General features: G+C 41.9%; 1 protein-coding gene across 2 annotated transcripts in view; it reads right to left on the bottom strand.

The window, feature by feature from the left end:
- Window positions 1–13,731, bottom strand: part of LOC137885336 (phospholipid-transporting ATPase ABCA1-like) — a 37,367-nt gene extending 23,636 nt beyond the window's left edge. For both annotated transcript variants that reach the window (XM_068727560.1, XM_068727561.1), the window contains exons 1-6: window positions 10,127–13,731; window positions 9,515–9,623; window positions 8,106–8,199; window positions 6,659–6,800; window positions 6,342–6,460; window positions 1,587–1,708 (exon numbers count right to left, since the gene is read on the bottom strand). In XM_068727560.1, coding sequence (XP_068583661.1) covers window positions 1,587–1,708; window positions 6,342–6,460; window positions 6,659–6,800; window positions 8,106–8,199; window positions 9,515–9,580 — 543 coding nt within the window. In that variant the 5' untranslated portion in view covers window positions 9,581–9,623; window positions 10,127–13,731. The remainder of the gene's footprint in view (window positions 1–1,586; window positions 1,709–6,341; window positions 6,461–6,658; window positions 6,801–8,105; window positions 8,200–9,514; window positions 9,624–10,126) is intronic.
- Between the last annotated feature and the right edge of the window lie 3,606 nt (window positions 13,732–17,337).

Here is a 17,337-nt window from a genome sequence, read left to right as displayed (position 1 = left end):
TGCCAACGATTTTTTGACTAGAAATGTAAACTTAAAATGATTTAACACATTACTGGGAAGAGGAAGCACAGCTGCGCACGTGCAGGCGGAGTAACGGAATGTTCTTTTTTTCTGGGACATCAGAGCATTCAAGGACTGGACAGAGGCTCTGTCTTCTCTAACAGAGTCAAGATGTTTAGAGTGTGTGTGTGTGTGTGTGTGTGTGTGTGTGTGTGTGTGTGTGTGTGTGTGTGTGTGTGTGAGTGAGAGACAGCGAACAGGGCAAGAGGGGAGCACACTGACTTATCATCTAGATATCCTTGACCAGTCAGTGTTATTCCATCATGTCTATCATACTACAAACTGTACACACACACACACACACACACACACACACACACACACACACACACACACACACACACCGTGACGGCTGGTAATTTTTTGGTAAGTTTGGAGGAGTGGAAATAATACTAATCGCCTCGTAGAAAACTCAAAAAATATATTTTCCCAAAGAGATTATTACGATCATCTATTTATGCATTTGCTCTCATGCTGCTCAAACAATAACAGGGGCTTTCATTCACTTTCACTCCCCCTCCTTAAACAATGATCCGAATGGCCGTCGTAGACTAATGGATAGCCATCTTTGATCAATAGATGTCGGGGAGAACGGGATGGGTAGAAGAGAAGCTGATGGTGTAACGTGAGTTTGTTTTTGAGCCTCTGTCTCTGCACGTGAGGGGAAATAGAGAGGGGGGGAGGGTAAAAGGGGAGAAGAGCAATCATGTGACACCAGCCCTCCAATTGCAAAGCAGGGATGATGTGGTGGAGCTGGTTGGGCGCTGTTGTTGAGGTGGTCCTTCAGTAGGAAGCTGAGTGCATGTGCGTGATAGATTTATGATGTATAAAACTTGATTTGAATGGGAGGTGTGTGTGTGTGTGTGTGTGTGTGTGTGTGTGTGTGTGTGTGTGTGTGTGTTGACATGTGCATGGGGCTGCTGTGAAATAGATCATCATGTCAGTTCGAAAAAAATAATATGCGCAGATTTCCCAAGAGAGTAAAAAAGATGACAATTACTCAGAAAGAGGAAACTTGAGAGAGAAATATGGAAACCAGGAACACAAATTAAATTTGAAAAGAGACTAGAAAAATTATTCATCTTACAATAAAATAAAAATGATATCCGAAAAAGAATGAGATCTTCTTTTTTGGGCGACAAAAATATAAAGACGAGAGAGAGACAGAAAAGCGAGGGGCTTTTGGTGCCCGACAGCCTCTTCACCCCCCCCCCCCCCCCCCCACAGTGATTGGTGGGTATTAAGGGCTTAGCTGTGCCACGACAGAGTCCTGTGGGCCAACAGATGCTGTCGAGCCAAGGTCATTGGATTTCTGCATGTGCACTGTGGCCAGAGGAGCGCGATTCTCCCACGTGAAAAAAAGGACAAAAACAAGAAGGCTGCACACAACATATTTACCGTTATGTTGTCTGCTATCGGCATTCCTCATTCTCCCATCTCAAAGCAATGTCATCATCGACTGAAGGGTAAATGTTGAAGGGTGGGAGAGGAGGGTTTATTATTAAAACAAATGGTAATGTTTCTACCTTCTCCAGATTGACGTCAGCCTCCACTATCTGTTTCAGCGCGTGATGAGGGAGAGAGGCGTTGTGGTGCAGGAAGTGGGAAAGGGTCTCGTTGTCTTGCAGAAAGTCCTTCAGCTTGAAACCTAGAACAAAAAACAAACATAGATAGAAGCAGTGAGTCAATCAAGCCACAAAACTCTCTTCGATTGAAAACAAGATGTCTTTATTTGATGGTTGATATGAAACCATTTCTGTTGGCAATGTTCCCAGCTTGATATGCAATAACATTCCATTTATTTTCCACTATTGAGTTGGCCCGTGATCCATTTTCTCAAGCAATGACCTTGTGAAACAAGTTATTAAATACGTCACTGTGTACATTGTGTAAAGTGACATTCGGTAAAATTCCTCAATATTCAGATTTATCCAGAAAATCTATCAAATTCACAAACTTACCTTGTCCGAAGTATACATATACACACATATATATAAATATACACATATATACACACATATATGTGTGTGTGTGTGTGTGTGTGTGTGTGTGTGTGTGTGTGTGTGTGTGTGTGTGTGTGTGTGTGTGTGTGTGTGTGTGTGATCGACCAGCACAGAACCACACTGTCTTCTGACTGCGCTCAAAGTTCAGAGTTCAGAGTTTTGTACTTTTGCTGCATTCCAAAGAAGTCAACACATTTCTGAAACTGGCATGGTTGTGGGCACACACTCGCACACTCACACACACTCACACACACACTGCACACCGGGGTTACTACAGGGCGTTCAACTTTGGTCCAGATGCCGCGCCCCAGTCTTCCCGTCTCTCTCTCTCTCTCTCTCTCTCTCTCTCTCTCTCTTCCTTCCTTCGTAAATGTTCACCTTTCACCTACTTCTTCCTCTCCACCAATAAAGTGGAGCCAGAACATGCCCAAAACTATGGGTGACACTACTTAAGAGGAGTCATGCAGAGACAACAGGAATAGCTCTCGCAGCCTGCAGGCTCTTATTTTTGATTCAACAGCACTGTCTTTATTTGTTGTGTAACCGCACACTAGTTATGCCAGCGTGGCTTGATGAATCAAAACTTGAAAAGTGATTATTTCTCACCCTAGTTCACGCATTCTTTTACTGCACTGGGTAATCGAGAGGCATGCTTATTACAGAGAATGACAGAGTACTGCTCTGCTCTGCTCTAGTCTGTTCACACATTAAAAAATGCTGAGTTGAACTTTGACTGCTTATTTCAAAATATCTTCCTTCTCCACCCCCCTTCCTCTTGGTTGTCCTTCCTCTCATCTCCAGTAAATCTTTTTCTGCTTGCTTTCTCTTAAAGCCATCATATGACACACACACACACACGCACACAAACAGGAAACACTCTGCTTCCACTGACCTGAACTTCCCCTGGGAGGAAGTGAAAGAGAACAGTGTGTTCAGGGGGCAACATATGTGTTGTGGGGGGGGGGGGGGGGGGGGGGGGGGGGGCGCTCTCCCATACTCCCATACTCCCTCCATGGCTGTGCACCAGAGTGTGTGTTTTTTGAGGTGTGAGGTGTGATCCTTAACGTCCCTGCTCTCTGTGGACCAGTGTGCATGTGTGTGTGTGTGTGTGTGTGTGTGTGTGTGTGTGTGTGTAATTGCAACTCTCAGGGGTGAACGACCAGGGAGTGCTAATGCGGTCTAATCAGAGTCCCGGTAGGAAGTCACAGCTCCCATGGTGCATCTGCATCCAAAAGGCCCTTGAGGACGGAACAGACCGGATGGAAAGTCTAGCAGTACTTTGCGCCGTCAGCAGCGGTGCGTGTTTATGTTCCGTTGCCTTATCTGTGTGTTTGTCTATGTTTGAACTGCCCTGAGTGGTTTAAATACTCAGAGTTATCAAGAACAGGGACCAACCCGGTTTGTTTTTCCTATGTCGGAGTCATCCGTATGCAAGGGCGAGCCCTACATTGACACTTGTCTGTGCTTGCTCCTGACAGTGCATCATCTGGTTCATATTTGACAATACAAACACTTAGCAACCGGTGACGTCACTCGTCCAACTGGTCCATAAACAGGCTGCGATCTCCGTGGAATCACATATTATCCCAAATATACCCCAGCTTGGCTAACGAGCACAGAGTAGCGTTCCTCAGTCCCAAGAAACTTTACAGTCTGATCAAGGAAAACAAATAATGGATGGATTTCTGACAGCAGTGAAATCATCCCACAAAATGTGTGTGACTGTTAAGTGCTGCTTTGAGACAGTCGGAGGAGCAATGTCTGACTTCGCCTAAATGAGGAAATGTCTGCACGGTGACGTTATTTCTCACTTCCACCAGGTGCTATTTAAAGTGTAAGACTGGTCAGGTTGGAGAAATGACGTCAAACCTAATGTTGAGCTCGACATTTTGGGCTGAAGTTTATGGTTAAGGCGATGAGGAATGAATCCAATGATTGTATTCACGCACTCAAGAAAAAAAAGAGAAGGGTAGCACCGTCTCCATTTTAAAAGATTAGGCTCAGACACAATGAGCCTTTGGATCAAATGGAGTCCTTTAAAAAGGAGCCAGACAAATCAAATATGATGGTATTGAAAGCCTAAAAATGTGAGATGTTTTCCTCTATTTTTGAGAAGGTAAGATAAGAAAGAAATCTGTGACGTATGAAAAGCTCAGCATTGACAGTCAGACTTTATCTCTCAAATCCTTTATCTATTTGGTATTAAGAACACCGTTCTCATGTTCAAAATGCTGCACGATGTTGATTTTCTTCCTCTCCTCTATCTGCCATGTCATCCTGTACTGTCTCATAAAGCAGACCTCTGACCCCGCCAGATGCTGAATATTTAAGCGACACGTGAGGGCTCTCTGTTCTCGGCTCTTTGATCCCTGCCGTTGTTCCCGTGGTGTCCCGCTGCAGCGTTCTCCTGCATCACACATGCGTCGCTACATCGGCGCATTGCCTCACGTGGGTTTAAGAGGGGAACGTGGGATTGAGCATGACGCTGTGCATTTATAAAAATCAATTGTGATGAAGTGCACAGGCGTGCTGTTAAAGTAATGAAAGAGTCCGCGTATGTAACATGATGATATATTACTGTCGTGGAGGAGTACATCCCATGCCACACAATCAAACTGATGAACGTGTGAAAACATGTTTTTTACAATTAAAAATGAATAGAACCTATTTTCTTTTCTTTTGCTCTGATCTCTCTCCTTTTCCCCAGCCATGCTATGCTATGCTACGCTACGCTACGCTACGCCTGGGAGGGCCATTGTATAACGTAGTGTAGCTGTAGCCCAAACAACAAGAACCTTGATTGTTTTGCTTTGTTGTATAATTTCTGATGGCACATTCTGGTCAATATAAACTTACATTAGGGTCTGAAGCAAAGCAACAATAATGGGACAAACAAAAGGCCAGCCGGTCTAATTAGCATCACTCATTTCACTACGCATCACAGCTGTTTACTGTTCGTGCACTCTGTCTCGTAAAGCCCTTTGTTGTGTTATTAGCCTCTCTTTTATACAATTAATGTTTTTTTTTTTCATAACAGCAATACAAGTTTTCCATTTGATTTTTGTCCTGGTTGCCTTTGTGCACATGGTCGGCTGAAAAACAGAGATTGCTCCCAGCGTGCCTCCCGTTAATGTGTTTGTGTGACTTCTATTCAAGTGAAGTAAAGTGCTCCTTTCCTACTTCCAGGTTGCTTTGCCGGAGTCAGAGCAGTGGAGTCACCAACAACATGCTATTTTAGAAAGACGGCCTTTCTCTGCTCCCAAAAAGCCACGGTCATGGTTATAAATATCTCCCTCCTTCTTTTTCAAAAGCTTCTTCTCCAAAACCCTGAGCGCTAAAACGTGGGATCATGATTGAATGTGTCGGTGAAACTGACAGCAGACGCAACGTCTCTGCCCGCTTCCTCGTTGACAGGAAGCGGCAACTTTCTCAAGTGCAGAGCAACTCCACCTTTCCTCCCAGATCTGTGCTCTGATTGTGTAATGGCTGTCTGGGTGGCGCACAGTTTTCTGCTTTCCCTGTCTTGCACCAGAACGGAGAGGAGCAACACCCACTGGCTTCAGGGTGAGGGGCCCGCCTCGGCTGGCAGGCGGTGATAAGGAAGGGACGCGTTAGAACTCTGAACACTTGTCTGAAGACTTTGGAGCTAGCATCAGCTGCTGCACAGCGAGAGCGGCCTTGACAAGTCGCTTTATCTAGTTTTAACATGTCGCTAATCCGTTTTTTGGGGCATTTTATTAATGTGCAGTGATTCAAGCTTCATTGACTTTGTGCTAATTGAGTGGCACGCCTCACTCTCTCTTTTAAATCTAAAACACTGAAAAGATACAGTGACGTTGAAAGCAAATATCTTTCACCGAACGGGTTTTATGAGAGCGCCGTGTCAGGTAGCTGACTGAACTACAACCTTCTTTGTCTTCAGTAAAGGATTCAAAATACAATCATTCAAGATTAAAGATCTTGACAAAAGCTACTTCTTGCGTTTTTAGATAACCAAAAAAAAATATCTTTTCATGAATGTAAGTATTTCCCCGAGCTGAAGCTCAGAGGCATCAGCAGCAATGTGTGAATAAACTGGAGGTGTGAGTCACTGACTCAGTTAAATCCTCACTGACTGAAATCAGTAACTCACACCTAAATCCTATCCGCATGTGCAGTTGTGTAGGAGTGTTCCCTTCTGTTTCAATGGATGAATGGATGGTCAACGTGAATGGGCACCAGTTGGTCATTCAAAAACTATAATTAATATAACATAAAATGAAAAGGGCGTGTCCTTACGAGCAGTGTTCTTCTGCAGATTCCTGAGGGCCCTCAGCAGTCCCTTGTAGCCCTCGTAGCTTTTATCGTTCTGAGTGTAGAGCAGGATCTTCTTGGCATCAGTGAAGAGACGGGAGATTCTGGAGATGTTCCGAGAGAGAGGCAAAAAAAATTTAAAAAAATCAGACACACTGTTTCATATCTCTCGAGAACGCCAGGCCTTCTAAAAGAACACATTTTGTGACTGATTTAGAACTATTGTGTTGATTCAAAGTAAGTGAATTCTTTGAATCAGTCAAAGCACGACTATGAATCAGCAAGCGGGCCATGTTACTCACATAGAATCATTGAAATTCCCCACCACCCCGGGACTCTCGCCTGGGGTCGGATTACGGAAGCAGGGGTTGTTGGCGTTGCAGATGATGCCTTGTACCCAGGGCAGGGCCCCCGCTGAGGGCATGGCCTTGTTAGGGAAATGGCCTGAAAAGGAAACGGAGAGCACACAATTTGTATGATTAGTTTTATATCTGGACTTAAATATCAATACAACAGAAGCTGGTCCTACATGGAATCTTCCAGACAATAACCGTTTGTTTACTCTTTGAGATCCGGTGAATCCTTCCCTGTTAACTGTGCCAGTAACCATTTATTCCACTTTACTCTCCACCAAACAAACTTAAGAAGCAGTTAGTTTATTATTTAACAGTTGTTAAATCACAATAACAGGATTTACAAGGCATTACATTACAGTCATTTAGCAGACGCTTTTATCCAAAGCGACTTACAATTCAGTATCTATCTACACACCGTAGATGCAGCTACGGGAGCAATTTTGGGGTTAAGTGTCTCGCTCAAGGACACATTGACATGAGACTAGTAGAGCAGGAGCCGGGAATCGAACCGCCGACCCTCTGATTGAAAGGCGGCCCTGCTCTCCACTTAGCCACGGTCACCCAAGGCAAGCTATAACATATAGGCCGTCGCTTCCGCTGCTTTTACTGCACTCACATTAGCTTTATAATTGTTTGTACTCTTATCAGCTACCTTTATGGCCACTGCTACGATTTGCTGAGGTTAAGTAGCTACTATACTGAAGAGATAAGGGTAGGTGGCGAGAAGGAGGTCAGGAGTTGGAGTTTACTGGGTTAAATGGGTTCAAGCTGACTTGTGATACATTTGATATCAATGACTTTGTTACGAATAGGGGGACCGGTTCGGTGGACGACGATCCACATGCAAGCTCATAATGATTACAAAACTGGATTTGTTCTTAAGCAGGGGCATGCAACTTTTCTAAAAAAAATCATATGTACAGACTGAAGACTGTCAAACCCATCTGAAGAAATGAACTACACATAAAATAATAAATATCTCTTTGGAAAAACTGTTGCAGGAAACTTCCCAAAATTGAAGAAAAAACTCATTTGAAATGCGAACTGGATTTCTTGTGCTTTTGAAACGTGGTCAAAGTTATGAAACAATTTCAGGAACTAAAGGTCCTATCACTTCTTTACACAGTGCAAACAAATATTGACAAATCCAACTGATCTTTATGTGACAATAACATGGAAACCTTGGCTGACTAACACGTTGTTCTAACCGAGAGGCAAAAAAATAAATAATGGCTAAAAATAGAAAATGTCAGAACAGTTGAATAACAGTTAAAAGAAAACACAGTCTGAAAATCACAACAAAAAAAAATCAATGAAGCTGAATTCTTGTGTTAGATGTGAATTAAGTGAAACAAAAATAATCTGTCAGATAGCTCCCTTCCTGTCTGCTTACATTCATGTTGCTCGTAGGGTGGATAATGTATCCGGACTGAGATCAGGATGAAGAAGATGAACAGGGGCCAGATGATCTCAATCAGCAGCTGGATCTAAGAGAGGAAGGCAAAACGGGTGAGGACAAAAGTTAAATCAGGTAAATAAAAGAAGGCTTCACCGTCTTGGGAAACTAAAAAAAAACCTTTTAATCACCCCCAAAATAGTGACAAGTTGTCCTTTGCAGTTTTTGTGTATTTTCAGTTCAACTAAGGTAATCTCTGCTGCTTTAAAAGAAGTGTTGTGTGTGTGTGTGTGTGTGTGTGTGTGTGTGTGTGTGTGTGTGTGTGTGTGTGTGTGTGTGTGTGTGTGTGTGTGTGTGTGTGTGTGTGGAGGGGGCTGTCAGCTGTTGTCCTATGAAAACAGTAATCCCACCACGGGTTTGGGTAAAGTATATGGGTTAATAAGGGGAGACAGAGCGAGACAGAGCGAGAGGTCTGCAGGGTTTAGAGGACTATGTCCATCTGTTCATTATGGCCCCTCTACTTCAGCTGCCTGTTTCTCAGACTGAACCAGCATGGCAGGAATAAAGACACCGTCTTAGAAAGCGCACGGTGTCCCTTTGTTGGAAACAATTGGACTTGACGTCAAGCAGCACACGGCCGTCACTTTGAGGAGGAGTTTGTGCTCGATGATCGACTCGCTCAATTGTGTGCAAGATGAGCTTCCGCACATATAAAGGGCGTCTATGCCACAGCCTGGAAGTGAACTTTGATTTACATAACTTTGAGTACGTGGGTATCCACCAGCACAAGACCATTGACTGGACAACGCATCCGACATGTGATGAGATGTGTCATCGCCACATCTTTGACTGACTCACTGTAGTCTGTAAACTGTAATGCTTTTCAGCCCAAGTGACTCGGAGGAGAATTACATCACTTCCATTGTTGAGGGCTGCGTACCAATTGGAACATGCATATTTATGAGGACAGACAGACATAGACAACTACTGGAGATCTAAAGTCGATCCGTTAAAAAAAAAATGGGACCGAGACGAAGCATTCAGGGGAAATCAGACAAAAGATTAGATGCCCCTCCGCGGTGCTTTTTCTTATTTTGGGAGAATACATAATAATGTATGTGATGTTGAGACTTTTGAAAGGAAAATTTAAAAGTAAAATGTTCATGTTTTCTTTTTGGATCTTAAATCAAATGGAATAAAGAAAAGAACACAGCATGGATGAGGGAAAAACTGTGTTTTAGGAAGAAATCATAAGGAATAAAAAAAAAAATTATATATAATATATATATCACTATTTAAACCAATAGATAAGACAAATGATCAATGAATGGACTGTGTCCTTGTACTGTGTACTCAACCAGTCCATTGACTATGATGAGTCAGTCATTTGAAGCGCTCCTACTTACAGTCTGTCTCCGTCGGTAAGTGAAGTTCTTCCAAAGCAGTAAACCCAGTTGAGTGGAGACCGACATGTTGACGTCTTCCCAACCTCACTGAGCACGCTCCAGCTCCTCACTGGGAACCCAAAAAAGACAAGAGAGAGGGTCAACCACTGCAAACGTATACATGTACTACAGGCAATACAGATGAAACACAGTCAGAGAACTAACACTCTGTAGTCCAGCTTTGATCCTTTGGAAAAAAGACATGGTTTACCAAAAAAAAGAAGAAGTTAATCCCACATCCATTGAAGCACAGAGCTGATGTGAAAGCAGAACAGAAAGTCGTCACATTAACAAACCACATGCACGCAACTGCACCAAATATGACTGTGACATCCTGTTGATTGTGGCACAATAAGGCACAAAAAACAAGTCAAAAAGAGGATGTTTCATAAAATAAATGTAACACAAATCCTGATGGAAAAAAGAGCAAACAGGAACACAGCACACATTACCTAGCTGCCTCTTCTTCTTATATTCTAAAAACCTGTTACGACTTTAAAAAAAACCCAGTAAATTGCCGTCATAAACAAAGAACAACTGCAGACAGAAAAACAAGCATGATAACGGATTCACCTATTGAACAAATGTGTTCTGAAACGCAGACCAGCCAGAAATACGGCAACACTCAGCAAACGAAGTCGCCCGATGACTGAGGACGGCCGTTAGCCTCCGCACTGATTCAGGCCCACTCGTCTGTCCAAAGGTCAAGCTACAGCTAAGCACGGAGGACCAGTGGGTGGTGGGCAGTTTTTAAAATGTGGTGAAAGTTAACGGTAATCCTTTTGTCGTCACAATCTTCCAACGCGTTAACTCCTCAGTGCATTTGATGTAAATTTGTTTTTGTTTTACAAGAAAACGTCCCTGCCTCCCATTGTTCAAACAACACCCTGTTTAAACAGCCTCAGTGGGTTTACTCAAAGTAATGTGATTAGAAGACACACTAAAACTAAATAGCACACGATTCCTCCCATTCACCTTTTCATGCCTAATTGTTTAGTCTATTCGCAGATTCAGAAGTCCTTGGATTTGTGCTCAGACTGGTTTTGACTCCAGAAAGAAGACCAAAATAGGTTTTGTAACTTGGTGTGTGTTTTTTTTTTTTTTGCTCAGAGATGAATTACTTTGTTCTCTAGTTGAGAAGTCAAACCCAGAGGCCCCACAAATGGAGTTATCAGGAGTTATCCAGCTAAATTTGTAATCCTGTTTTCTGAGACAGACAGAGCTAAAAGCAGGTCAGCCACTCAAGACGGAGACCCGTAACTCCTTTATTAAGGTCATCAAGCTTTACAGCACATGAGGAAACTATAGCGTCGGTCTTAAATGATTATGTCATCTAAAAGAAGAGGATTTCATGCAATATACTTCAAGTTTCATGGTTAGCTTGGAGGAGCAGTTGGAAGTCTTTAGGACAAAAAAGGATCAAGGGAGTTTTGTGTATTCTTCTGAATGCCCTTTATACAGAAACAAGCTGATTGGTTGACACAGAGTGGAGTGACAGCACAACAATGTCAAGGACGCAGTGGTGTTCAAACACGATGCCCTCCGCTGATCATTTGCTCGTGGGTTGAAGTCCTGCCCTAATCAAATCATTGATCCAGGCTTCTCTGGTTTTACACCCCATCTTCTCTAATGCAATCATGACACCGCCGTCGCATCCAACCCCGTCCCCAGCAGACTTCACATGCAGCGTGAGGACTCATTATAACATCACTGTCACAACGCGTGCCTTCTAGCATTAAGTAACCGCCGCAAAGACAAAGCGGTGGGGATCAAATCAAAACACAAATGCCAACAATATTTTTGTTTTTACACCGTTACAGGCAATCTGCTGTATTCAGTGAATCCACTGGAATGCATGACATGTCGTAATAAAAGACAACAAGACCTTTGGGATGAACAAACAACACAGTGACCCAATGTACGATATCTGCCGTACTAGGACATCTGTTTTCTCGTTGAGTCACCTGATTTAATGGCACAGCCCGTCATGGCACATGTTTCATTGTCAAACAATGTAAAATACCTGGTGTAGACATAGACAAACAAGTACAAGACTGACCATTTGAAGCAGGTGATTTACCAAGGGCACAATATTTAAAAAACAAACATATTGCTGTTGGCTTAAAGACACATCATCAGCACAAGCTTGTACCAAGTCACAAATTTAACATTTTCTTTGCTTTTAGAGTAGATGTGGACATTTTCTCTCACTCTAGGCTATTCCAATACACTACTGCACAAATCCCATGACATTAATGATGGGAAAAAAAAAACACCACATTGTGGTCTGCTGTGTGTGTGTGTGTGTGTGTGTGTGTGTGTGTGTGTGTGTGGGTGGAAAACAACAATTCGCACCTCCGTCACATTTTGACACGCAGTGAATGCTCTTTTCCTCGCCTTTCCTCTTAATTATATCCTAATTTTTCCCTTTGGACTTTTGACTACTGAAAGAAGATTGTGTCTGTATATTCTCCCACGTTCATTTTGGGGATTGGCATCCTAACATAACATCGTGTTTACATGTGATTTACCCATTAAGAAAGCCGATTTCCCCCGAACTTTGGATCAGCTTGATTCTTACTGGTGTTTTCTGAGACACACTATCCGGGAAGCATGAGCCGCTTTTTTTGTTTGACGACTCTGCCCTCCACAAATCGTGTGATTTTTGGACAACAGCTGTGGCGAAAACACGTCGCATGCAGAGATAACACGGACTCAGCGAGAGTGTTGAGCAGCACGAATGGTGCAGAGCCAGCGCGCCTCTAGCGGTAACACTGACGAATCTTCAGTTTTATACTTGTTTACCATCACTTCTCGCTCACGTGTCATATCGCACTCATACAGAGATTGCTTTTTTGTTTTTTTTCTCATCTCCATCGTCTTTCAAAATACTTAACAGATCGTTGAAAATGGAAAAAAAATATTAAATGAAGGACCGTTTATTATTCCCGTGACAAAAAGACGACGAAAGAAGCATTTTTTTATTTTTTTTTGCTGAATGAAAACAAAGCAAATGTACGTCGACGTTGCACCAACACTGCAGCATGCACATGAATAAAAACACTAAAAACAACAATCTTGGGGAATAAAACATTGAAACATACATGAAAAACAAGCTCCTGTTAAATTGTCACTGTCTTTAAGGGGCATCGTTACTGCGACCTGATGTCAACATTATGGCAGAATATCAAAATGTTGTGTCTGTCTTTTTGATTTATAATCTATACTTTTGTTAAAATACTTGTGTTTCATTGTTCTGTTGAAATGAGGTTACTCTCGGTCATTCCGCTTCGCGATGCTGACCCAAAGCATAGTCAAGTCAGCCAAATTGAGATGACGTGTCAGGTGAGTGTGCTTTCAGTAATAAGATGCAACAAATGGGACTTGATCAAACTTGCCATTTAGTGCTGCTGATATGTCCTATGACATAATTGAGGCTTTAAATTGAACAGCATTAAGAGAGAGTATGCAAGCGTGCATTCTACTTCTCACTCTCTTCTGTATTATAAATATGTTGTATCAAATAAAGACGTTGCCACAAAGAGGCTTTTATTTTTTTGAAACCCTAACCGGAAGCCCCGTGTTTGCCTGTCGCGAGCTTGCCACTGGTCCTAATCGCACAGTGGAACTCGAAGAGCCGACTGATGTAATGATAAAAAGAACAAAAAAAACAGCAAAGAAAACACTTGTCATTTTACTCACACAGCGGCATTGCCTTGAACGTTTAACGTTCACTGAGCACATTATAGTTGTTGTTGAACTTTGCGACGTTAAAACGACAAAAAAAAACAAAGAATTCCACGAATAAATATCAGCAATTAACGTGGCATTCAACGCCAACGTATTGCTTTTGACGTGTAATCACTCAAAGCCAAGCACAGAACATTGAGCTGACAACATATGAAGGAATTGTGACGTGAAAATGGACTATATTTTAACTGTAAAACGATGGCACACATTGTTGAGCCAACAAAGAACCCCCCCCCCCCCGAGATAAAACAAAAAACTCCAAACTCACCAACCTCGATCCTGAACGGCGTTAAAATCCACTCTTTCTCTTTTCATAAATTGAATTTCTTCGCCAAGAACAACTTATAAAAGGGTGAGTTCAGTGAAACCCACTCCTCCACTGTTACGGTCCTCCGCTGCTCTGTGTCTGACAAAACTGTGTTTTTTTCCTCCGCCAGGGCTTTATAGCGCCTCGCGATGCGGAGCAGAGCAGAGCGGAGCGGCAGCAGAGGTAACTAACGGTCACCGTTTGATGCTGCTCCCATATAAGGCAAGCACGTGCCCAGTCAAAACATTTCTTAAAGAGCCAGCCACACTTCAACCAGTCAATTACTGTGAAGCTCAAGACGGTTGATGGAAAATATGAATGTACTAATAAAACTAAGGCTGGACCAGAACTACTACTTGTTCTACTACAGCAATAATTATCTTTTATCTCTATGAACCTATAACAACTTAATTGCATTTAACCAATTCTGCAAAGAAACATATACCATTATGTTTGTTAGTTGTTTGGCCGATTTCGGATCAATAAAGTACATTTATCTATCTATCTAAATATTCACCAAAATGGCATATAGGCCAGTTGAGAGGATTTATGGGTGTAAGAATATATTATATATAATTCAATAAACAATAATATACACGGAACAATAATAATCCAACAGGATATTGCTAAAAAAAAGAATACAGAAGTAATTGTAATTATAATATATTGTACAGTGGCGCTTGTAATGATGTAAGCATAAACAAGAGAGCACTGTACCATTAAGTTTAATGGATATACTGTATGTTGAGATGTTTGTTCGGGTATTTATGGTTGTATGAGGAGCTTTGCATCTACAAGCCAATTATCTAGAGCTTCAAAATCCTGTGCCGATTTAACTGGTGTAACTTAGGGCTAAATGTGAAATAGACCTATGTGACTCACAGAACGTATAGTCTCTGTTTAAATACTAAAATATGGAATATGTGGGTTAATGTGCAAACTGTAACACTCTATTGGTCTTCAGTCTCAGGCCTCCATGCAAACCTCCCTGGAATAAAATGTCACCTCACTGACATCCTTCTCTTTCTTCTTCCTCAAAAAAGCAGTCCCCAAGGCCAGTGTGAATGTGGTTGTCTGTGTGTATGTGTGTGTTAGTTCTGTGACAGACTGGCAACCTCAGCGCACCGTGCCTCTCACCCAGTGTCTGCTGGGATACGCTCCAGCCCTGCATGACCCTGAACAGGCTAAGCGGCTTAGACACTGGACGTGGATGTCAACTTGCCATTGCTTCATTTGCACTTGCTGCTTCAAACCTGGACTCAGATCACAGCAGGGCAAGAGCAGCCAGACACTGATGCAGCAAAGCAAAATGTACCGGCAGTATTTTAATTTGTTTAAGTTGTTGCAATATAACACTGTTTATGATTTTATGATGTTGTTTTTGTTCTCTGCACAAGGAGGTAAAATGTCCCACTTCACGTCTCTCAAGTTTCTTACCAAGTTGAACATTTCCAAAATGTTTAATTATACAAATCTAGTTTTTTTTGGATCTTAGTTTTCCACAATATTTTTTTGAGTAAGTAAATACCCAAAAGATTGATCTCATTTTTGTTGACACTGATTCATAGAACTGTACTGTAAAACTGTCTTCACGGGTAAAACGCAGTGTGAGAGTAAAACTGAAACGTGTGGCTGAAACCAGCAGATTTATTTTAATTGTAACTCTCATTGCTTCATGTTGCACCTTGTCTTTGCTGCTCGTGTGACTTGTGTCAGTCCTGTCGCTGTATTACTCATTCTTTATGTACCCTGCTGTTGATTGACTGATTGATTGAACAACAAATTTCGCCTTGGGAACAATGACTATACTTCAAATAATTCTAACGTGGACAGTAAAACTTTTTGAAACCAAATTAAAATCAAATAAAAGTAGCTCTTATTTTGTCAGAAACCAATAAGAAAGTAAGTAAATTGCAGAGAGTTGCGACTGGTTTTGAGCCTACAGAAGACATATGGCCTTTTTTTATTTTCTATTAATGTATATAATCTCATTGCTATTTTACATTAGACATGCATGGATGTAAAGACATGCAAACACAAATGCACACAGAGCGTACTAAGTGTAGCCTCTTGTATTTGAATGCTTGTGTTTGTGTGAAACCCGAATATTCACAGCAACATTTCCATTAAACAAGAAGATTTCATACTAACCAGCATTGCAACACAGCGCAAGTGTTTTTTTTTTTACAAATTAACTTTGTTCTCCACTGTTCAGTGAGTGTGGCCAAACAGTGACAGACTGTGTTGGACACGGCCACTGGGTAACTGGACCGCTCTATGATCCAACAGCTTTCTGTTCAGGGGCAACTGTAAACACCTCGCGTGTCATCAGACACCAGTGTCGGGCTGGTCTATGTTTGTGGGACTGCATGGCCGCCAGCCGCACCAGATTAAAACACATCTCATGGGTGGGAGAGAAGAAGGAACGACTGCTCAGCTATCATTTCTCGTGTTACACATTAGCAATGCCTGTTGATTATCATCACACATGCACGCTTCAGGACAAAACAACTCAGTAGTTCATGAAACAGAACAGCAGGATGTTCTGCTCATGCCACTCTGTCCCTGCATTATAAAGGAGAAACACAATTAAAAAGCAGTAACTGAACCCACACCAACACCATCATACCCTTTCTGACTCCCCTCAGAATCAAGCAGTATTTTCCTTTAACACTAATCCTATTTGTTTGCTGCTTAGCTGTTGTTAATGTGTAGGAGTCTGATGTACAGTCAAGGCTAACTAATGCACAAAGAACATGGTGACCATCTGGCAGTGATTATCTGGCATGTAGTGTGCCTCCACTGTCTTTTATTCTGTTCCCTCTGCTTAAGGGTGCAATTAGTTTAAATACAACACAGGCAAAGTTTGTTTCACTTTTCCACTTAAATCTGTAAATACCAATATGTTGTAAAGACAGAAGGTGATTGAAAATAGTGTCAATTTAAACATCATCCTACCAGTTCTACTCTATTGTTGTAGTATACTAAAATAAAGATTTGTGTCCTAAAGGAACATGTTTGAAATGTTCCTGCTCAGGGTTTTTTTTTTTGTGTTGCCTCAATTAAATGTGTTCAGACTTTCCTAAAATGACGCAACATCTATGTTAAGTACCATTGAGCGCATGTCATTTGACATATTGCAACACGTGTTGTTAGAATAAACTGCAGAATCTGTCGTTCCCCTTTAATCTTACAAGATTCAGCTGATTTAGTTTGAGAAAATAAGTGAACATGACAACCTCCACGCTGCTGTGTTTGGTACAGTGAGCTCTGCCTGGCTCCGGCAGCTCAAACAAGATGAAACAACGTGTAGGAAAAAGGTATATACTGTAGGTGTGGGTCATTTTAGAGACCATTTCTCCTCCACTTGTGGATGGGGTACAGCGAGGTCTCCCAGTAGGGGGTCTCATTAAAACAGGATCCTCAATCAGAGTGATTAGTCATCTAATCCATCAAAGAAGCTCCAGAACTGTCTGCATGGATGGAGACGGATGATAATCGTTCGCGATGACGATCATTTTTTATCTGAAGGATTCAGGGTAACTGAGAAAAATTGAAGCTGTTGTCATTTTCAAAGCATTGAGTCGTACTCATTACCCACTGGAAATAATGAGTTTGAATAGATTACTAATGTATAAAGTGGCTGCATATTACAGAGGGTGACTTTTAAATTAACTCAAAAATAAAGTGATTCTAAATGATGTTTTTTTATTATTTATTTAGGGCC

The sequence above is a fragment of the Cebidichthys violaceus genome, unplaced genomic scaffold, assembly GCF_023349555.1.
Source record: "Cebidichthys violaceus isolate CVI_PGR_0920_01 unplaced genomic scaffold, fCebVio1.0.p SCAF_4, whole genome shotgun sequence".
NCBI lineage: Eukaryota > Metazoa > Chordata > Actinopteri > Perciformes > Stichaeidae > Cebidichthys > Cebidichthys violaceus.
The sequence above is the reverse complement of the archived record's forward strand: the minus strand, read 5'-3'. Positions and strand labels throughout refer to the sequence as shown.